The sequence below is a fragment of the Alexandromys fortis genome, unplaced genomic scaffold (genome assembly GCF_014885135.2).
Source record: "Alexandromys fortis isolate MF-2015 unplaced genomic scaffold, M_Fortis_MF-2015_v1.1 scaffold_51, whole genome shotgun sequence".
NCBI lineage: Eukaryota > Metazoa > Chordata > Mammalia > Rodentia > Cricetidae > Alexandromys > Alexandromys fortis.
This window is the reverse complement of record NW_026067925.1, coordinates 7,270,453-7,293,086: the sequence shown is the minus strand read 5'-3', so window position 1 is coordinate 7,293,086 and position 22,634 is coordinate 7,270,453. Positions and strand designations below refer to the sequence as shown.

Here is a 22,634-nt window from a genome sequence, read left to right as displayed (position 1 = left end):
TAGTAAAGTTAAGTATTCATATCTGAAAGAGCTAACTACTAGATTTGTTATGTTGCAGTGGCATTGCAATAAACAGTGATTTTGCTTCTTTTTTTCTCCATAGGGAAAAATGGACTAGCATACTTAGCTTGTGGTCCACAACTTGAAGTTGTAAACTCTCTAACTGGAGAGCGGTTATCTGCATATAGATTCAATGGAGTAAATGAACAGCCTCCTGTAGTCCTTGCAGTGAAAGAATTCTCTTGGCATAAGAGAACTGGATTGTTAATAGGATTGGAAGAAGCAGAAGGGAGCGTTCTGTGTCTTTATGACCTTGGAATATCAAGAGTGGTCAAAGCTGTTGTTCTTCCTGGAAGGGTATGTACTATTTAAGATAGTTTTGCTCTCTAAACTGAAAGCTTACAAGATGTGCTTACCTTAAAGACTATTTGAACTGTACCTGTACAATTAATATTTTCATTTAATTATCACCTTCAGTATAAAGTTCAAAATTTATTTTTAAAGGTGGTGTGTGTGTGCATGCACATGCATCACATGCTCGTGTGGAGGTCAGAGGACAACTTGGGGGACTCGACCCTCTCCTTTTCCTTTTATGTGGATCCTAGGCATCAGATTCAGGTTGTCAGACTTGTATCATTGACACCATCTTACCAGCCCCTTCAGAAATTCTAATTTAAGATGACCAGGCCTGGTGGTACACACATCCTCACTCAGGAGCAGAGACAAGTGCATCTCTTGAGTTCAAGGCCAGCCTCATCTATGTGTATAGTAAGTTCCAGGTAAGTTAGGGCTACACAGTGAGACCCTGTCTTAAAAAAATAAAGTAAAACAATAAAAAAGCTGAGTATAAGTCATTTAGATTGTCTGTGTACCCCTCTTTTAAAAGATTTTGAAATTTATACTGAGTGGTGTGGTGGTGCAGGCCTTTAGTCCCAGCACTCAGGAGGCAGAGGCAGGGGGATCTTTGTGAGTTGGAGGCCAGCCAGGTCTACAAGAGCTAGTTCCAGGACAGGCATCAAAGCTACACACAGAAACCCCGTCTCAAAAAAACCAAGATTTTGAAACAATTTATGATGTTTTGTATGCATGTGTGTCTGTATACTGTATGCATGCAATAACCATAGAGGCTAGAAGAAGGTATTGAATTTTCTGGAACTGAAGTTAAAGATGGCTATTAGCCATCATTTGGGTACTGGGAATTGACCCCTGCACCTCTGGAAGAGCAGCCTCATTAGCCATTTCTTCAGCCCTAGTTTTACCGCCTTTGGTAGAAAATACAACAAACATCTTGTCTGGGGTGGTGTGTACATGGGCTCTTTTGCCATTATGTTATTTGGAAGGTTTCTTAGTCACTGTTCAGTTGTTGTTGAAGAGACACTATGACCAAGGCAACTCTTAGAAAAGAACACATTTAATTGGGGACTTGCTTACAGTTTCAGAGTCTTAATATGAAGGGAGCATAGTGGCATGCAGGTAGTCATGGAGAAGTATTTGAGAGCTACATACAACCTGATCCATAAGCAGAGAGGAAGACAATCTGAGCCTTTGTGGACTTTTGAAACCTCCCCCTCTCCTCCCTGTAACACCCTTCTTCCTACAAGGCCAAATCCACTCCAACAGGGAAACACTTCCTAATCCTTTTATTCTTTTCAAACAGGTCTACTCTCCGGTGACTAATCAAATAGATGAATTTGTGGGGGCATTCTTACTCAAACCACCACAGAAAGTTAAACTAAAATTTTCTAGAATGATTAGTTTACATTGGGTAATTCTAAAGTGACTGCTTAAGAGTGATAAAATAAAACATTATAGGTTTATGTTGTATAGTTAACAAATTTATGATTTTTAGGTTTGTGTTCCAAGCTTCAATTTCATCTTTAAACAGATAATTGCATATAGTTCAGTAAAAAGATTATATAAACATTAAGTGAGCATTTATTAAATGACAAGCATAGACTAAGCTATCAATAAACATCAGTTAATTTTCTTTTGTTTGTTTGTTTATTCTGTTTTTGAGACAGGGTTTCTCTGTAGCTTTGGTGCCTGTCCTGGCAATTGCTCTGTAGATCAGGCTGGCCTCAAACTCACAGAAATCCACCTGTCTCTGCCCCCAAGTGCTGTGATTAAGGGCGTGTGCCACCACCACCTGGCCAGTTTTTTATTATATTGAAATAATAGCATAATTATGTAGTACAACTGAGAATTCAACTATGTTTAGAATTTATAAATGTCATGCAGTTATGATTCTAAATAATGTTTGTCTGTTAAAGTTACTAATATCAGTTCTTATTTGTTATACAGTTGGCTTTATTTCCTCACTTTAAAAAAACCAATTCCATATTCTGGTTCCTAGGTAACAGCTATTGAGCCTATAATTAATCATGGAGGAGCCAGCGCTAGTACCCAGCATTTACATCCAAGTCTTCGGTGGCTTTTTGGAGTGGCAGCTGTGGTAACTGATGTTGGACAGATCCTTCTTATTGACCTGTGTTTGGATGACTTGTCCTGTAGTCAGAATGAAGTAGAGGCATCAGGTAATTTAGTTACTTTTTTTTTTTTTTTGAGACAGGGCTTCTTTGTGTATCCCTAGCTGTCCTGGGACATGCTCTGTAGACCAGGCTGGCCTTGAATTTACAAAGTTCTGCCTGCCTCTGCCTTCCAAGCATATTTAATGAGACTTTCTCAAGAAAAATGGAAGGAAATGGTAAAAGGCTAATTATTTATTTCCTTATGTGTACTGATAAGATATATTTTTAAAATTTTCACAAGTGTTTTTTCCTGCACATACTATGATGACATTAGGCATTCTGGGAACTGGAGTTGTATGCATGTAAAGAGAGCTCAGGAACTGTCTTTGTGGATTCAGTCCTCTTCTTCTTGTCTTTATTTTAAAATCCTTATTTTGTATACATGTATGTGTGTATGTATAAGAGGACATGTGTGCCATGGCATACATGTAAAGGTCAGAGGACAACTTGCAGGAGTTGGTTCTCTCCTTCTACCATGTGGATCCCAGGAATTGAACTCAGGTCATTCTTAGTGGCAGGTGTCTTTTATCAGGTGAGCCATCTTGACAAGCCCCATATACACCTTTACATGGAGTCTAGGAATTGAACTCTGCTGGCTCTTACTAAGTTTCTTAATCTTATTTTTATTTTTTATTTTAGACCTTGAAGTTATAACTGGTATCCCCGCTGAAGTACCACACATCAGAGAGAGCGTAATGAGAGAAGGACGCCACCTGTGTTTCCAGTTAGTAAGCCCATCAGGAATATCCATTTCTACTCTGAGTTACATCAACAGGACAAATCAGCTTGCTGTAGGCTTTTCTGATGGCTACTTAGCACTTTGGAATATGAAAAGCATGAAAAGAGAGTAAGTATAATTCTTTCTCTGAGTTGATTGCTTTTTTTAAAATGTTATTTGAAAATTACTATGAGAAAAATGACAGGATAGTTTTATTGAATTAAGTCATGGTTTGATAAGGGAATTAGTTAGCCTGTGAGTTTGGGTTGGTGTGTGTGCATATATATATGTCACAATGTGCATATGGCTGTTAGGACAACTTGCAGGAGTCTCTTCTCTCCTTATATCATGTAGTTCCCAGGGATTAAATTCAGGCCATCAGACTTCATAATATATTGTCTATAGGCTGAGCCATCTCATAAGGCCGCGTCTACTGTTTTTATAATAGAAAATTGACTTAAACCCAAAGGGCAGCTAGTCTTGGATAAATGTCATCATGTCTCTAGCGCTGAGGAAATAGAGGCAGAAGGACAAGGAGTTTCGGGCTAGCTTCAGCTACTTAACTAATCTGAGAGGAGCTTGGGTGACATGAGACTGTCTTGAAGAAGCAGATGAACAAACAGCAGCGATGATAAAATTCCCAATGGTTAAGCTGGAATATTGTGGCAGTTCTATCTCTTCTACTCTTTGAGGAATGATATAGTATGATGTGTATTCATGTGACTCTTAAAAGCTAGTTATCACATAAGTATACACGTGTGATTTAGCAGTTGTCATCCCTGCTCTACCTGGGGCTTTTACTCTCCCTTGTGTTCTTGAAGGTAAAATGACTTGAGTTCCCCAAATCACTGAATTTAGGAACATATAAACAGCGCCTTCTTAACTCAGATTTTTATACAAGGCACCTTTTCCCCCAAAGATAAAATTTTAACTTAAAAATAAGCAATGAATTGTTCTGTTTGTTTTAGGTATTATACACAGCTAGAAGGTGGAAGGATTCCTGTCTATGCAGTTGTTTTTCAAGAACCTGAGAATGATCCTCGTAATTGCTGTTACTTATGGGCTGTTCAGTCCACACAAGATAGGTTAGTATGCCTGTGGTTTTTAAAAATACATGTCATGAGGCTGAGGGTATAGTAGGAGAGGAGTCAAACTGGAACAGTTCGTTTGTGACATTTGAATACATCACCGCTGCCAGATGTGATGGTACCACACTTTGTGCTCTGTGCACATTGTACCTGATTCATTTGGTGTCTTGTTTCATGTTCTTGTTGTACTCTCTCATGTGGAGCTTGATCTTCATAGGTAAGCGTTTTGGAGGAAAAAGAACACGTCTCTGAAGGGATGCTCTCTGTAGTTGCCATGGGATGGTTCTGTTCATACTCTTAGAGGCCAGGACTTAGTGTGGTGCAAAGGAAGGTAGGAAATGCAGTTAATAGTTTTAGGCAGCCATATATTTAAAATATACTTACTGAAGGAGGACTATCCAGTAGACTTTGTCACATGCATTCGATGTGTTATGTAAGCTCCATGTTTTAGTGTTGTGGGTAATTTCTCTTTTCTTTCAGTGAAGGGGATGTTTTGAGTTTGCATCTGCTTCAGCTGGCCTTTGGTGACAGAAAATGCTTGGCGTCAGGGCAAATCTTATACGAGGTAAGTGGTTAATTAGACTGTCACCATTTTGGGGGTTTAGTTTTGTTTTCTGTTCTTTGCTTTGTCGTACTGAAGTTTCTTATTCAAATGAAAGTTGTGTTTATCCTATAGTGGAAGAATACTAGGTTAGTGAGCGTGAGCTTTCTGATATTTTTTACCTAGTTTGCCATTGCAGTTCTCTAAATTTTTCTGGGTATTTTCCCCCCAGAATAGAGAGATTGGACTAGATTGATGTTTGTGACCTAACTGTAATACCCAGCAGACTTTTTCCTAGCAGGTCAAGCAATATATGCCATGGTGTAAACTTTGGGTATAGACATCAGAAAGCTCAGATGACTTTTAAATTTTCTAACCAAATTTATTAAATTGAAAAAGAGGAATGTTACCAATAGCTACATTTTCTCAACTCTTTAAAAGGCTTTCAGAACTTAGTGTTTAGGTATCTGAATGGATTTTAAGGCGTCCATGAACTCTAATAACTATGAATTTTCCTGGGAAACATCTCAGCCTTTTGTTAGATCTAAAGAATCTGTCATTAAGAAAGAATTCTAGCTGGGTGGTGGTGCGTTCCTTTAATCCTAGCAGGCGGCTCTCTGAATTTGAAGCTAGCCTGGTCTATAAGAACTAGTTCCAAGACAGACTCCAAAGATACAGAGAAACCCTGTCTTGAAAAATTTTAAACAATAAAACAAAAAAGATAATTCTAAGCCTTTAATTTCAGCACCAGGCAGAGGCAGTCAGATCTCTGTGACCTTGAGGCCAGTCTTATCGTAGTGAGTTTCAGGCAGCCAGAGCTACATAGTGATCCCCTGTCTCAGAAAAAAGAAATGGGGGGGGGTGTTAAAAAAACAAATCTTGCTTATTGAATAAAAGTTTCTCTTTTGATTTAGAATTAATATTCCGTCTTTTGAGGCAAGGCAAGTTCTAGGACGACAATCAGGGCTATGTAGTGAGACCTTGTCTCAAAAAGGTGAAAAAAATAATATAATTCTATTCTTAAGAATTTATATGAGAACACAGAAATAGAGTTGCTGGTCTAGGGTATTCCACTTTATACTCTAGCTACTAGTGCATGAATGCTCCCATGTTTTATTCAGCTTTACAACAGTTATTGGTGATTATTTTGAGAGGGGAAATCTAGTTTGATATTTGCATTTATAGTTATGTGTATATAATTTTATAAGCCTTTGGAGTGATTAGTTCTTTAAAGCTTTTGTGTGCAAAAACTTCTAGTGTGGAAATACATTATTTTTAGAATACTTTTATTTAGCTAATGTTAAAATTTGTGCTTATTTTATGTTGCAGGGATTAGAATACTGCGAAGAAAGATATACACTGGATCTGTCGGGTGGCTTGTTCCCCTTAAGGGGACAGACTAGCAATACTAAATTGTTGGGATGCCAAAGTATAGAGAGATTCCCCTCTCATGGTGACAGGGAAGAAAGTATGAGAGAAGGTTGGTTAAAAGTACTCTTAATATTTTGTGTGATGACTTAAGATTTATGACGCATTTCTAGAACTAATATTTCTGACAGCTGAAAATTAAGATTCTGGTTATGTCATTTATTTAGGCTCTTAGGTCTTTCTTGCTTTCTGGATTGCTATACAGAAGTGTTTGACTCCAACACAAAGACAATCTCCATTTTAATTAGTGTAACTTGTCTTTGGATGTTTTTCTTTGTGGTTTGTTTTTGTTACTTATTTATTTTTAGCTATGCTGTGTTTGCCTTCATTTCCCCCCTCCCCCAATTTTTCTTAGTATTTCTTCCTTCTGGGCAAAGATCCTGGGGTAGATTTCTTTAAATGCCACATTGATCCATTTTCTAATTTTTTTTCCTTAGGTGTAGCCTTTGGAGGTGCCTCAGGGCCTTTGGCTGTACATGTATCTAGATACCTTATTTTAGTGAGTTCATTCATCCCAGAGATGTCCTGGGTCATAGTTCTCACATTTTAATTTGTGATCTTGTTTCCACATCCAAATGAATATGTCAGAAACTTAACATTCCGTCTCTCTTCTCATTCCCTGTCCACGTCTTCCTTCCTTTTTCAGTTGCCTTTAGGGGTATCTGAGGTTTTTGCTTTTCTCTTCCTGCCAAGTCCCCTTCTGGTGCCGTTCCACTGCCACAGTCTAGGTATTTGTTTGTTTTGCCTTCACCATTTGGCTAGATCTGTCTTTTTCAACTAAGTTTTTGTCTTTCTCAACTAAGTTCCTCTAAAGAAATAAACCTCAGTGGTTAAGAGCACTGCCTGCTCTTCCAAAGGTCCTGAATTCAATTCCCAGCAACCACACGGTGGCTCACAACCATCAGTAATTAGATCTGGTGCCCTCTTGAGGAAGAGGTCAGTCGTCCTCATCAACTTAGACCATGAAACCCACTTTGGACAAGTTTCAACAAATAAGGGCCGCCCATGCATGTTCAGCATTGCCAGGGCTTAAATTTCAGTTTTTACTTTAAAGACATAAATTTGATGTGTTAGATTAACTTCTGTGCTAGTTGTGTACCATCCTTGGGGGAATGTTCTTTGAAATCGCTTTGTATTTTCTACTTTGGTGTCTCAAAATCACTGAGGTATTACTAGCTGAAACAGAGCCTTCTGATGAGAACTTCCTAATAGCTAAAGAGGAACATCAGGGTATAAGTGAGTCTCAAATGATAGAAATGTTTTTGATCAGTCTATTGAAATATGAATTGAATGTTACAGTGATTTTTGTATTGGTGTACTTTTAGATTATTCTGTTTTTGAAAAATAGTTGAGTTTTTTTTTTGTTTGTTTGTTTATTTGTTTGCAGCTCTCTCCCCTGATACTAGTGTTTCTGTCTTTACCTGGCAAGTGAATATATACGGACAGGGAAAGCCTTCTGTATATTTAGGACTATTTGACATAAATCGTTGGTATCATGCACAGATGCCAGATTCATTAAGGTAGGATTTCTGTGTTTTCTCACCCCCTTCTCCCTCAGATATTGTCATGCATAACTGATCAGTGTTTTAGTGCTTTTTAAATTTTCTTTTAGATCAGGAGAATCTCTCCATAATTGCTCTTACTTTGCATTGTGGTCATTGGATTCAGTTGTGAGTAGAACTGCTCCACATGACATCTTGGACATACTAGTACATGAGAGAAGTTTAAATCGAGGGGTGCCTCCTTCATACCCACCTCCAGAGCAGTTTTTTAACCCAAGTACTTTTAATTTTGGTATGTATTTTCATAATATTTTGAGGAAAATAATGTATAAATGTATGTCAGTTGTATATTGGTTTAGTTCATATAGTGTCATCTGTTCATATCTCACTGGCGTTTAGCTTAGATAGCTTCTTTAATACATATATTTGCATGTACATGAGAAATTTAGTGTGTTTGTAAGCTAATGTTATTGTGAATCTTTTAGAATATGTCAGTTAATGTGTTAATGATTGTCACTGTCTCAGTAGAAAATATCTGAAGAGGTTTACTTAAGAATTTATTCTTGCTGGGTGTGTGGCACATGCCTTTAATCCCAGTACAGGCAGAGGCAGGAAGATCTCTTGAACATTTAAGATCAACCTGGTTCACGTAGAGTTCCAGGCCAGCCAGGAATACACAGTCAGACCCTGTCTTTTTTTTCTTTAAAGAGGCTGGTGATTTATTCTATATAATAATTTAGTTACTTGAAGTAAACATTTAATTTGCATTTTAAAATCTTTTTTTTTTTTTCTTTTTAAGATGCCACTTGTTTGTTAAACTCTGGAGTTATCCATGTAACTTGTACTGGATTTCAGAAGGAGGTATGTATGAATTAACACAGAGTGTGTGGTAATTGAACTGAAGTTGCATATTAGAATATACATAATTTCACGGATTTAAACTTTCATGGTGTTTGTGTCAACATACTCATCTTAAATAGTAGTTTCTTCTAGGTTGAGTTTAGCATTTTTAATACCTGTTTTAATGACAGCTTTCAAGAAGAGGCATTGAAGTGTTTTAGTAGCTTTATGTGGATGTTATCTACTTGAACACCAAGTAAGTGAATAGGTCAGGCCGGTGCTTTATCACAACTGGGTGTTTGCCTAGGAGACAGTGATGGCTGTTCTTGAACTCATAGGTCCTTCTGCGCTGCCTCCTGAGTGCTGGGGTTAAAGATTGCACCGCAACTGTAACACATCCTTTGTGTGGTGACCTGGGGAGGGCTTCTCCTTGGCTTTTCTCAGAAATAATACAATGTTGACATGGGAATGATGCAAAAATAGTTGGGGTAACGTGGTGGGGTAGTCAGCCACTACCCCCATCACATTGCTGTGACTTGAGCTTTAGTAATACCATGATAAAGAAACATTTCTTGAGTTCAAGAATCTATAAGCCTCTTAACTTGATCCCCAAAGTTAGTCAGTCTTCCATTATTTCTGGATTTTTTGTTTGTTTGGTTTTGGTTTTTGGTTTTTCAAGACAAGGTTTCTCTATATAACAGCCCTTGCTGTCCTGGAACTAGCTCTTATAGACCAGGCTGGCCTTGAACTCACAAAAATCCACCTGCCTCTGCCTCCCGAGTGCTGGGATTAAAGAGGTGCAACACTGCTGCCTGGCTTCCTTCCGTAGGTATTTTTAAGTTTTACTCAAATTTTAGGTATAAAGTATTTCTTAAATTAGATTTGAATTGATTATTGGTTGATGTTGTACTAATTTCTCTATTACAGACTTTGACATTTTTAAAAAAATCAGGACCATCTCTCAATGAAGTCATTCCTGATAGTTACAATCGATGTCTTGTTGCTGGCCTTCTCTCACCAAGGCTTATTGACATTCAGCCTTCCACTTTAAGTCAAGTGAGATATTTTACTCTATTCTTTCTTTTCAGTTGTATGTTATTATCTCTAGTGCAATATAAATATAAATCTATTACTCCTTTTTTTTTTTTTTTTTTTTTTTTTTTGCTTTTGCAAAAGTGAATAATGTACCATGCTCATTTTAGATCCGTATGCTGTTGATCATGCTTGGGATTTGGCTTCCAAGTCACTTAACTTTGCTAGAGAAATGGCTAGCCGTAAGAACACTTGTTGCTTTTGCAGAAGACCCAGGTTCAGTTCTCAGGATTCATATGGTGACTCAGAACCATCTGCAACTCCAGTTCTAAGGGGACCTGATGCCCTCTTTGACTGCTGTAGGCATCATGCATTCATACACATGGTGCACATATATACATGCAGGCAAAATACCTTGTGTTTTTTTTGTTTTTTTTTTTTTTTTGGTTTTTTGTTTGTTTGTTTGTTTTTGTTTTTTTAAAAAGCAGTCACACAGGGGTAGGCCTGGCAATGTAATCCTAATTACTGAGGCAGCAAGGTCATAAGTTAAAAGTTGGGCTGGGCCACAGTGAACTCAAGGCTTTCTTGTCCAATTTAATGAGACTCTATTTTAAAATAAAAGAGCACTGAGAATATATAGCTCAGTGGTAGAATGCTTACTTAACATATCCAGGGCTCCAGTTTCAGTGTCTAGTGCCGCCAATAAAAGTAAAAACAAACAGCTTTGAATTCCCATAGCTGTCTAATCTTCGTCCAACATGTCTTCTGGGTGTTCCGATTGCTGCTTATTACTATCTGCTTTTCTCACTGTTTTGCCCAGGTTGGCCTCAGACTTGTGATCCTCTCGTCTAAGCCTCCCAAATGCTGGAATTCTAGGCATGTGATTTATTGTCTCTTTGCCTGTCTGTAGCCAAACTGGGGAGTCGTAACTATTTTCCAGCCTTTCACTGTTTATGATTTCATACTATCTTTTTTCTTTAATATGGTTTAGGAAGAACAATTAGAAGCTATATTGTCAGCAGCAATTCAGACAAGTTCCCTGGGACTTTTGACCGGTTCCATCAGAACATGGATAACAGAAGGTAACAGTTTGACTTTGTAAAAAATACATATTTTTAAAATTACATTTGTGGTTTCACTTTTTAGTAAAACTTTCTATGAGATAATTGTAAATTCACATAAACTTGCACGGCATAATAAAGTGAATCTGTGAATGCTTTATACCATTTTTCTCCCCCAAGTGAGGAAAGCAATCTAGCAAACCTCTTGTTCGCATTATCACATCCAAGATCCTGAACATTGCCTCTCATAACTGATTCCTTCTTGCCCAATACCTGGGCACTAATCTCTTCAATATTGTTACAATTTTGTTATTTCTCATATCCATAAACTGAATCATACAGTATATAACTTTTTCCACTCAGCCAAATTTCCTGGAGATACATTGTGTATTGTGTGTATCATTTTTGCACTTTACCATATATATTGTCACATACCATATAAATATATGCACATACATATGTGTATACTCTGCCCCCAATTGTTATAAACCATTTGAAAGAAAACATCTTGTTTCTTAACTCATTTCAGTTTTATCTGAAAATAAGGTGCTCATCTATAAAATCTTTGTGATTTTAAAAACGAAGGTTAACACTAATTGAGAACTTTCCAGTTCTGTTATATACCAGAATGTTTTATAGCTAGAGGGGTTTGGAGAAATAGAGCATCTTTTGTGTTTTTGAGTTGTTTGTTTGTTTTTCTAGATATGGTTCCTCTGAGTAGTCCTGGCTATCCTGAAACACTCCTCTGTAGACTAAGCTAACCTCAAACTCAGATTTGAATATTTAAGCCTCCTGAGTGCTAGAATTAAAGGCATGGGCCTCTGTGCCTGGCATGTTTTGACTCTTAATATTTCTTAATCTGGTGAAATTTCTAAAATCAAATTTAAAAAACTATAGGCCTCGGCGGGTTTTTTGTTTGTTTCTTTTTTGTTGTTTTGTTTGGTTGGTTGGTTTTGGTTTTTCCAGACAGGGTTTTTCTTGTAGCTAGAACTCAAACTTGTTGTGTAGACCAGGGTGGCTTTAGACTCATAGAGATCCGCCTGTCTCTGCCGTCGAGTACTGGGATTAAAGGTGTGCGCCACCACTTGTTTCGTTTTGTTTTTTTGATTGCTTATTAGTCTTCCTCATAACCACCTCCTACCCCTTCTCAACCTCATTAGGTTTTGTGCCTTATGCAGCATAGTTCATACGATAAAGTATACTAAGATACATTTGGTACAAATTGTTAAATTCATTAGCTTTGTTAAGGTGCTTCCTGTCTGGTTCCTCCTACAAAGAACTAATTTTCATTTTGGAGTTTGTAATCATTCTTTTCTTTTTCTTTTATGCAATAAGAACAACCAAATTCTGCTGCTAATCTTCGATTTGTTCTTCAATGGACGTGGAATAAAGTGGTTCTCACAAAAGAAGAATTTGACAGACTTTGTAAGTATAAGTCTGGATTCAGGGCAAATTTTAATAATTAAAAGCTAATCTTGATTAATGTTTTATTTACAGATAGGACATTTGTTTGAAATAAGGTTTCAGTAACGTGGGCTGTAGGAGCCTCACTATATATATAGTTCATGCTTGCCTTGAACTCATCAAGCCCTCTAGCCTCCAAGTGCTTGAATTACAGGCATGAGCTACTACATCTAGCTCAGTAATAGTTTTACTATTTTGGGGATGTAAAATATTAAGATTTACAGTCCTGGAAGAAAGCATTTAATTAAAGTGGTTGAAACAAGTTTAACAAAATCTTTTCACTGGCAACACATTATTAATCAGCTACATTAGCATATCATCACAGCTATGTGCTGGAATTGCAGTTGTGTGCCTCCGCACCTGCCTGTATGTAACTCAGCTGTTGCTGAATTTTAAAAATTGGTGCTGGTTAATGGAGACCTCATGGCTTTTTTTATTATTGTTTATTTTTTAACCTCTTAAGATAATTCAGATGCAGATACAGTGTTACAAAATTTTTAGAAGAAAATTAGAATTTGACTCAAGGGACTTAAAAACTAAAATAGTTGTTTAGATGAATCACATGTTAAATATCGATGGGATTAAATGGTTTATTAAAGTAAAGTCATACCTTACAGCACATAGTAGTTAGGAGGATAAGCTGTAGACCAATATAAAGTTTATAATAATTTTACTTTGGCTCTGGTTTTATATTGAAAGCACCTTCTCCAAATCTCTTGATATTTTCTAATTCTAGCCTATATTTTTAAAGCCTATCATTCTTTAAAGTAATGGAACTTGAAGAAAATGTACATTGATCTAATTTTGTATTTTATCCTTGGAAGGTGCACCATTATTTGATGGTTCATGTCAGTTCATCGATCCACAAACTATACAGTCTATGCAGCAGTGCCATTTACTTCTTAGCAACCTTAATACAGTCCTGAGCTGTTTTGCAATGGAGGCCCAGGGCATCACTGAAAGAGGTGTGTGCTTTATACAAATGAGTGTCTTATTACATTTACTTAATTCAGTTAAAGTTCTTTTTTACTTCGTGAGACATTTTGTAAAGAGGAAATTATTTCTCCCAGATGGAATTTTTTTGTGTGGTGTATGTGAATTTTCATGCACATATGGCATATTGTGCAAGCATCATGACACCTGTGCCTTGGTTCTACTCAAATGGGTGTTCTAGGGTTTGAACTTAGGTCTCCTGGCTTTTTCGGCAGGTGTCAGCCATTTTGCTAACCTTAGAATTTACAACCAATAGAATTTAAAATTCGAGGTTAACATGTATTTTTTTAATTGAAAAAAAAATGACTTTTTGTTTTGTTTTTGCTTTATTTTGCCATTTGAAAAAAGAAAAAGTATAATTTTATTTATAGGCCTAATTTGAACAATCTATTTTCAGTCTGTTTTAATTGCGTTTGTAGGAAACAACTAATTGTAGTTTTCATAAAATGCCTATTTTAGTAATCTTAACATTTTAGAGATTTGCTTAACCTCACGTTGGGTTAATGTATAGTAAATGCAAAATAAATTTATATTTATATATATACACACACACACACACACACACACAAATGTATGCACGCTGTTGATTGATTTGTCATTTGTGGTCAGTAAAATGAAAGTTAAACAACCAATGTTAATTCTTTATTACAGGACTGGTGGACTTGAGCAATAAGCATATGGTTACCCAGCTTATCTGTCAATATGCTCAAATGGTTCTGTGGTTTTCTCATTCTGGACTTTTACCTGAAGGCTTAGGTAAAGTATTTAATACATTAATATTGACTGAAGCATCCTTACTCCATGATGTTATTGTTCTTCTCTGAGCCTTCATATTATATTTTCTGCTCTTCATACTTCATCGCCTCACAGAGGCTCTGTGTGTGTTCATTTAATTGTCATGTAAAATAACAGCAAATTTGAGAAAATGTGGCTTCTAAAATATCACTACCTATAACTTAGACCCATGGGACTATCTATGATTTTTATAACCTAATTTGTTTTTTTAGTGCTTTTGTTATTTTGTTCAGTTTTGAAAAATGGTCTCACTGTTTATCCCTATGTGGCCTGAAACTCATGTAGACTAGGCTAATGAGTTGACTAGGCTGGTCTTGAACTCTCAGAGATCCACCTGCCTCTGCCTTTTGAGTACTGTGATTAAAAGTTCGAGGCCAGCCTGGTCTACAAGATCTAATTACAGCACAGGCTCCAAAACTACAGAGAAACCTTGTCTCAATCCCCCCCCCCCAAAGTGTATTCCCCATTGCCGGCATTAATATGGTTTTGTTTTATTTATTGTTTTGTTTGTTTTTGTTTTTTGAGATAGGGTTTCTCTGTAACTTTATACATAAATATAATTAAGAAAAAGATTGTGTTCTTGTATTGATTAAATTTTAGCAACATTAGTGGGGGTGGAAGCGCATGCTTTTAATCCTAACACTTGGGAGACAGAGGCAGGCAGATCTCTGAGTTCAAGGTCAGCTTGATCCTACAGAGCAAGTTTTAGGACAGCCAGGGTTATGCAGGAACCCTGTCTCAAAAAATAATAAGCAAATAAATTTTAGTAAGACTACAAATTTATTTTGCAATTACAGTAAAATCGATTGGTATAACCTAAGTTTTGAGATATTTGGCAATCTTATTAACTTTTCCCCCAACTTTAATAAAACCTCCAGATGATGCTCTGCAGCTGTCAAGGCTACGCTACAATTACTCTGTTATTCAGAACTACTATACCAGTCGTCGGCAGAAGTGTGAACGCTTGCCCAGGTACAGTGCAGCCTGACTCCACTCAGACTGTAAAATGACTAGTTGAACTTCTTGGTCTAATATTGTCATAATTGACATTACTAGTTTAGATTGTTTGCTTTAACTTAATGTCTGTACTTTTATTGAAAAGTTTTTCATGCAATATATTCTGATTGTTACTCCCTTTCTTGCAACTTTTCCAGACCCTCCCATCCTCCTAAATCCAAATCTGTTTTCTCTCTCTCATTAGAAAGCAAACAGACATCTAAAACAAAAACAAATAAGATAAAAGCAAAACTGACAGAACAAACAAATAAGCCAAAAAATTTAAAGAGCCAAAGAAAAATCACAAGAAACACACATTATCAATCACAGAAACCCTCTAAAAACACACAATTGGGAACTATAATATATAGACAAAAGACATTAGGGCAAGAAGAAAATGCCCAGAAAAAGCATTATGGATTTTGTTTCATGTTAGCCATCTACTGCTGGTAATATATAAATATTTGTATATTACCAAAAATCATAAAATTCCAGTAGTAGGACTCTCAAATATCTAACCCAGTCTCATGAAATATTTTCTTTCTGCCCCCCCAACCTAAGTATGTATTCTTAACTTAAGATGTGGGGTATTGCACGTGTTATGATAGTATGCAGAATAACCCTAAAAATTCCAACAAGTAAACCATACAGCTAATAAATAAACAGTTTCTACGGCATAGCAGGAGACAAAGCTAATACACAGATCAGTTACCTTCCTTTGTATAAAGTATCTTGGGATGCTTTAATCAAACAAGTGTAAGACTTGTATACTAAAAACTTTCTTTTAAGAAATTGAAGGTAATTCAGAAGCTAGAGCAGTTTCCCATGCTTGTTTGGTAGGATTAATGTAAAAATGACGACCAACCTAATGCCTACACTAAAGCCATACTATCATTATTTTCTAAATAAAATTATATTCATGCGTGATTTCTCACAGGCCTTTGTAGAATCATTCTTCTACCCCCTGGATTTCTTATTTGGAAAAAAGACTAGAATCTTCAATTCATTGAAAACCTGTAAATACATAGTAAATTGGTTGTTTTAACAATTTTCAAAACTTAAATCTTGTTTTCCTTTTCTTATTTTTTGTAGTTTTCTCAAAAGTAAAAACAAAAATGTATAGCCTAGTAAGTTGCTTTGAAATTAAAAAAAAAAATTATGGTAGAAGAAACATTTAGAACCTGAATCCTGTCGCTGGAATTAGTCTTCCTCAGATTGATCAAGTAGCATTTAGGGTGTGACTGTATAAGCACCAGATTTCTTGGGTCAGGTTATCCTGGGAATGAGCGATAATTCTAATTTGCTGTGAATTTTGGAAATCAATCCCTTTAGTGTAACTGTTCTAGGATAATGGGCATGAACTTGGGAAATTGTTTGTTTTTGGTTTTAATATTCTTTATTCTCTTGTATCTTGAGGCAGTGATTCATGATGTAGATTAAAGGCATGCACCACCACCACCCAGCTATGATGTAGACTTAACTGTAGCTGAGCATAACCTTAAACTTGATTCTCTGCCTCAAAAATGCAGATGTGGTTCATGACTCCTGGTTCTGATTAGGCATATTTTAAAGTTGTATAGCCATTATTTTGTAAGTGTATGTTCTTTGGAAGATTTGCCTTATTTGTAAGCTACAATGTAAGAATTAAATGTGTAGGGCACTAAGTATATGCCTGACTCTTAGGATGGTTTCAGTAAATAAAAACTGCTGCTGCTATTTATAGGTGACGAAATAGGAAGGGGGGTAACTGTTTATCACATTGAAAGTACTCAGTAATATGCTTTTGAATGAATAAAGCAGGATTCAGCTCTCTGGAACAGAAATATTTTTATCACCTGGGTCTGCTAGTAATTAATTCAGAATGGTGGGAAATACAAGAGTCTCATCCATTTTGCTGGCTAGACCCCATTCTTTCCTAGTATTTAGTCTTCACTGGCTGGCTTGGTAATGACTGAACTTGACACAACTTAGGGATTTTTCTGACAAATAATACTTTATTTCTGCAGTCTCATGATACTGAGTGAAGTCTGCTTCTCACCTATCTTCTGATAATTGTATAGTTTTTGAGCATTTGATGCTGACTGTTTTCATATCAAAAGTAAACATTAATGCAGATCATCTTTAATGTTTCCCATATTGCAGAGGGAAGTGGAACCATGATTGCTTGATGATTGATGGATTAGTTTCTCAGCTAGGAGATCAAGTTGAGAAGTTGTGGAAACGGGATGAAGGAGGCACAGGAAAATATCCTCCTGCTAGCATCCATGTAGGTTACAGTAATATGGAATCATTTAAAGAGTCTGAGTGGAGGGAGGAAGAGTTCATAACTGAATGAATTTTTCATGCCTGACAGGCTAGAGAAAGTGGGACATGAAGAAAAGTCTAAAATGCACTGACATTTTTATCTTTTTCTTTTATAGGCACTACTTGACATATATTTATTAGACAACATTACTGAAACAAGCAAACATGCTATTGTATCCTTTAAACTTTTAATAAGTATTTATATATCATCAAAATCATAAAATTCCAGTAGCAGGACTCTCAAGTAGCTAACCCAGTCTCATGAAATGTCTGTCCCCCAGCTCTGGCTCTCCTCGAACTCACTTTGTATGCCAGCCTGGCTTCAAACTCACAGATATCCTCCTGCCTCTGCCTCCCTGAGTGTTGGAATTAAAGGCAGAACTGCCATCGCCTGGCTCATTCATTCCTTTGTTGTAGCACTAAAATACAGGATAAAGGAAGTTGGCATGCTACTCCCTTTGCCTATCTGTAATGAACTAAAGCCATAGTTGGATATTCCTAATGGCCTTGTAAACATAAATTTTTAAAGCCTCTTAATTCTACATCTCTTCTCATTCTAGGTATACATGTATGTTTTTTTCTTTCTGCTTGTTGTCCTTAATCCCTTTTTAAAAGACTATTTATTTGCTACTCGATATTATGTATTCCTTTCCAAACAAAACGGATACTCCCATTGAATCTTTTCCAACTGCCTTTGCTATTTCTTGGGGCCAAGTTAAGTTAGTTCAAGGATTTTGGCTGTTAGATCACAATGACTATGAGGTAAGTATTTCACTTGGAATATAAGCTTTTGTAAGTTAGTACACAGGAAAAATGTATAACTAGATTATCTTGACATAGGTGATGTTGTCTATTTCTAGAAGTGATAGCTTCTAGTGCTCTCACCCAAGCAGCAAGAATACCAGTTAATAATCTCAGGTTACTTGCTATTAAAAAAGGATGGTTGGGAATGGTGCGGCACTGACTGTTGTGTTTGGGTTTTGGCATGAGCCAAAGAAGACAGAATTCGTTAATGGGGCATGAAATTGGTGTAAAAAGAATTTTTATATACAAGATCTCAAAGGTATGACACTTTTGTTCTTTGAACTCTACCATAGATTAGCTCCTTTTAACTACATTAAACTTAATTTTGATTTCAGTGAATTTTAATACTACTTGCCCTTTTTAAGGGCCAACTACTTTGTCTAAATACAATCACTTCATCATTTTGCAGAATGGTTTAGACCTTTTGTTCCACCCAGTTACTGCAAAACCTGTGTCGTGGCAGCATTCAAAGATAATTGAAGCCTTTATGAGTCAGGGAGAGCACAAACAGGCTCTCCGGTATCTTCAGACAATGAAGCCCACAGTGTCCAATAGCAGTGATATCATCCTTCACCTCACTGTTCTGCTTTTTAATAGGTAAGTACATCTTAAAAACAGAAGCTCTTGTTCACATTTTAATCAATGGAACTGGTTAATAAAGGGAATAGCTAGTAAAAAAAATAGAACTAGGTGAGGTAGCATATATCTGAATTATGGATTCTAGCCCAGCCCTAGATACATGAGAACCTGCCTCAAAAAAAAAAAAAAAAAAAAAAAAAACAACATAATTTTACATTGGTCACATTACCTAAAATTCTTATAAGGCAAATCCACGGTGCCTTTCACGTAGAATGTGATAAATAACAAATTACTTTACGTAAAGGAGAGTGCTTGGCTAAAACTAACACCGACCCCTCTCTGCTGCTCATCGATGACATTTATAGTCTCCTGCATGAACAGTTTGTTAGGTATGGACTTAGGAAAAGAGCAAGTTTCATATCTTACTGCTTAAACCAGATCCAGATTTGAGCTAATGATTCCTCCCCTCCCCAGAGAGCTTTTATTCTTATTTATTTTCATACTTGTGTGTTATACATATTTACATATTTTGTACATAGCATCTGTACGTGCATGTTGAAGCCATGCACTTCTTACAGTGGTCAACATTGGATGTCTTCCTTTTCTGCTCCAGACTGAATACTTTGGGATTCAGTCCCCAGCAAGGCCCCCTTCCCTCCCTTACCACCACCTTCATTGCTGGCCTCATAAACCCAGAGTAAAGAGTGACTTGAATGTTGCTAAAAAGTTGGAGAATGTTATGTCAGTGAAGGCGCGATTGGTTGTTTTTTTTTGTTTGTTTTTTTTTTTGAAAGTAAAAAATACTTTTAGGAAAAGTAGCTGCTGCTTCACTAAGTGAAAATGGGAAGGGATTTCCTTATTTCATTGAGCAAGAAACCATTCCTAAGCATGATCTGAGGAAGAAGACATAACCACCAAGCAAAGCACATTGCTTTACAGTGAGTTATTCAATAAAAGTCCAGGGCGTGTCCTGTGGTAATCACATAGTTAATTAATTTTTCCCATCTGCTTGTGTCTCTAAGTGTTTAATCACTAAGTCTCTGAACTTATATATAACCATAACAGTTATATTTGGGAGGTTTGAACTTCAAGGTTGGGCCACATAGTAATTTTTCTAGCATTCAAAGCTCAGTGATTGCATAATCATTGTTAAAAATAGCCGATAGCTAAAAATAATCAGTATTTCAAACATAAGAACAATGACCCCTTTGCCGAGACTATGCAATACAAATGAGGTAATCCTGTGGCTTTTTAACTATATTAGTGCTGCTGCTTAGTAGTTATGCTGAATCCTTAAAGTCCTACTGGACCAACCATGTATCTTAAACCAGCAAAAATGTCTGTTGCGCAAGCCTGATAAACATGAATTTGATCCCTGGAACCCTCACAAAGGTAGAAGAGAAGTGACTGCACCAAGTGGTTTCGACCTCCACAACACATACTCCCACATTCACACATCTCGTATGCACAGATAAATACTCATGCAGTAAGAGGAAAATGTCATTAGAGCAGCCACTTAACCAGGGCAAAGATTTTAAGAGGATAATCTTTGTACTTGAATAGATTAACTCTAAAACTACCACTTTTCTCTTGTACATTTGTCATTTCAGCATTTGGGAAGTTAAACCACCTTCTAAACTGTAGTTTATCCTGCAGGTGTTTCATGAGGTTAATGCCCACCTTGGTATTTTCTGAGGGTTAGGTGCATAGTGTCATTACAGCTGTTGGCAGAGTTGTAATTCATTAGCAAATGGCTGAAGTGACTGATAGTGGGATCCATGTTAAGTTCCTTTTCTGTGACTGATAAAACACTGTGACTAAGGCAACTCATAGAAGAATGGTTTGGGGGGCTTACATTCAGAAAGTCATCATGGCAGGAAGGTATGGTGTCTGGAGAGTAATGCTGAGAATGGCAGCTCAAGTCTTTTAAATATTAAACCTACTTCCTTCAGCCAGGCTGCACCTCCTAGACCTCCCCCAACAAATGCCACTAACTGGTGACCAAAATGTTAATGCCTGGGCCTATGAGAGACATTCTTATTTAAATTACCACAAACACAAGATTTTTTTACCCCAGAGTATACACAATCCCAGGCTGATGCTTAGGAGACTGCGTAAGAAACACTTCCTCGTTATATGGTGTTACTGCTACAGAAGAGCGTTTCAGGTCTTCCACTTGATGGTTTGAAGTTGATCTAAGTTTTCCGATTAGATCTTGGTATAGATCAGCGAAAATCACTTACTCAGGTCTTCACAATTGTTCCTGTGTTCTGTTCATGCTGAGTACCCTGACTTCTCTGTGATGACACATAAACCTTCAGTTCTTTCCAGGCCGCCTTAAGATTTTGCCACCTTGTCAGCTTTATTTTTTACTACATAACACTTAAATATTGGAAAACTGCCTAAAATTGAGGTGCTCAGTTGTAACTGGGAATGCAGAGGCAGGCGTATCTCTGTGAGTTCAAGGCCAGCTTGTTCTACATAGTGAATTTCAGGATAGCTAGGGCTACATAGTAAAACTCCATGTTGTGGGGGAAGGGTGCCCAGTTGTCTTTTTGCAAGACTCATTGTGTACAAGTATTAAATAAAAATTTCAAGTATTTTATAATTGCACATGCATATTATCTTTGAAATGCTATAAGCAGGTGATTTTTCTATGTGTTATATTGCTCTTTGAATCTTTGTTACCGATTTCAGATGCATGGTTGAGGCCTGGAACTTACTGCGACAGAATTCAAACAGAGTGAATATAGAGGAACTACTAAAGCATGCTTATGAAGTTTGTCAGGAGATGGGCTTAATGGAGGATTTACTAAAGCTACCGCTTACAGACACTGAGCAGGTAATTAATCACCAATCAGTAAAGACTTAAAGAAATTTAGGGTAAATTGATAGTTTACAAATCTCTTTTGTTCTTCCTAGGAATGTTTAGTGAAATTTTTACAATCCAGCACCAGTGTTCACAATCAAGAATTCCTTCTAGTTCACCATTTACAGCGTGCTAATTATATTTCTGCCTTGAAACTAAACCAGACTCTGAAGAATACTCTCATGGTATGATTAAAGTTGTCTCATTGTGTGAAATGAGAATGAGGAAAGCTGAAGCCTTGTTTTGCTTATTTTACAAGAACTTATAGTCTAATGGCCATTTGCTTTACATTGTCTTGAACTCAGAGAATCCTCATTGTTACGGTTATCACTGGGACCTGAGTATTACTATTTACAGAATTCTGCATGTGCCACAGTATTCTGATAGAGACCCCCTCACTGAGAGAAAATGAAAGAAAGACTCCTAGAGAGCAGGAGTTGTATAATACAGAAAACATTCAGAAGTCAGACTAACTCGTAGCTTGTTCTGGTTCTTGATCTATAAAATGACAATATCTGAGAGTTTGTCTGCCTGGATGCCATATCCAGTATGTCTCCAGAGATGGACCTTACTGGAGCGTTAGGAGAATGATGAAATATACCTAACGACAAGAAAAGCAGGAATCAGGCAGATTGGGCTTTTTTAGGGAGAAACCACTGCACCCTGGAAGCTCAGCTTGCTTATTATATGCAGTTAAACTGGGGGGTGGGGTTATTGCATATAGCTGAACAAGTAGGCTTGCTTATTATATACTTATAAATAAAGAGGAGGTAGGGTTTATAGTGTACAGCTTGAATCAAGGAGAGAGGTTTATTTAAACTTGGTAGAAGCAGTCTTTAGGCCATAAACATCCAGAAGAAAGCTGTATTCTCTGTCTACATCATTAACATTCACACACGAACCAGAGGAAGCCTTTGCCTCTGTGTGTGTGGTGGGGGTGTTTTTGTCTTCCCATGCGCCCTAGGCTTTTGGTTCTTGACATGCCTGTGGCAATGTCAACAATGCACACTCACTCAGAACTTAACACACTCAAGGCTTCCTCTACTCCCCACACACGAAGGTGCATGTAAAGGAGCATATTTCATGTTACAT

General features: G+C 36.9%; 1 protein-coding gene across 1 annotated transcript in view; it reads left to right on the top strand.

Moving 5' to 3' along the window:
- The window catches only part of Ahctf1 (AT-hook containing transcription factor 1), a 55,534-nt gene that overhangs the window by 8,029 nt on the left and 24,871 nt on the right, over positions 1-22,634 (top strand). Inside the window, exons 3-23 of the mRNA XM_050142787.1 lie at positions 104-357; positions 2,354-2,534; positions 3,168-3,375; positions 4,215-4,331; positions 4,815-4,899; positions 6,205-6,355; positions 7,691-7,823; positions 7,916-8,097; positions 8,605-8,666; positions 9,573-9,701; positions 10,669-10,759; positions 12,074-12,163; positions 13,027-13,167; positions 13,847-13,951; positions 14,869-14,962; positions 17,129-17,252; positions 17,407-17,463; positions 17,906-18,052; positions 18,504-18,691; positions 21,371-21,515; positions 21,596-21,727. Coding sequence (XP_049998744.1) covers positions 104-357; positions 2,354-2,534; positions 3,168-3,375; positions 4,215-4,331; positions 4,815-4,899; positions 6,205-6,355; positions 7,691-7,823; positions 7,916-8,097; positions 8,605-8,666; positions 9,573-9,701; positions 10,669-10,759; positions 12,074-12,163; positions 13,027-13,167; positions 13,847-13,951; positions 14,869-14,962; positions 17,129-17,252; positions 17,407-17,463; positions 17,906-18,052; positions 18,504-18,691; positions 21,371-21,515; positions 21,596-21,727 — 2,816 coding nt within the window. The remainder of the gene's footprint in view (positions 1-103; positions 358-2,353; positions 2,535-3,167; positions 3,376-4,214; positions 4,332-4,814; positions 4,900-6,204; positions 6,356-7,690; positions 7,824-7,915; positions 8,098-8,604; positions 8,667-9,572; positions 9,702-10,668; positions 10,760-12,073; positions 12,164-13,026; positions 13,168-13,846; positions 13,952-14,868; positions 14,963-17,128; positions 17,253-17,406; positions 17,464-17,905; positions 18,053-18,503; positions 18,692-21,370; positions 21,516-21,595; positions 21,728-22,634) is intronic.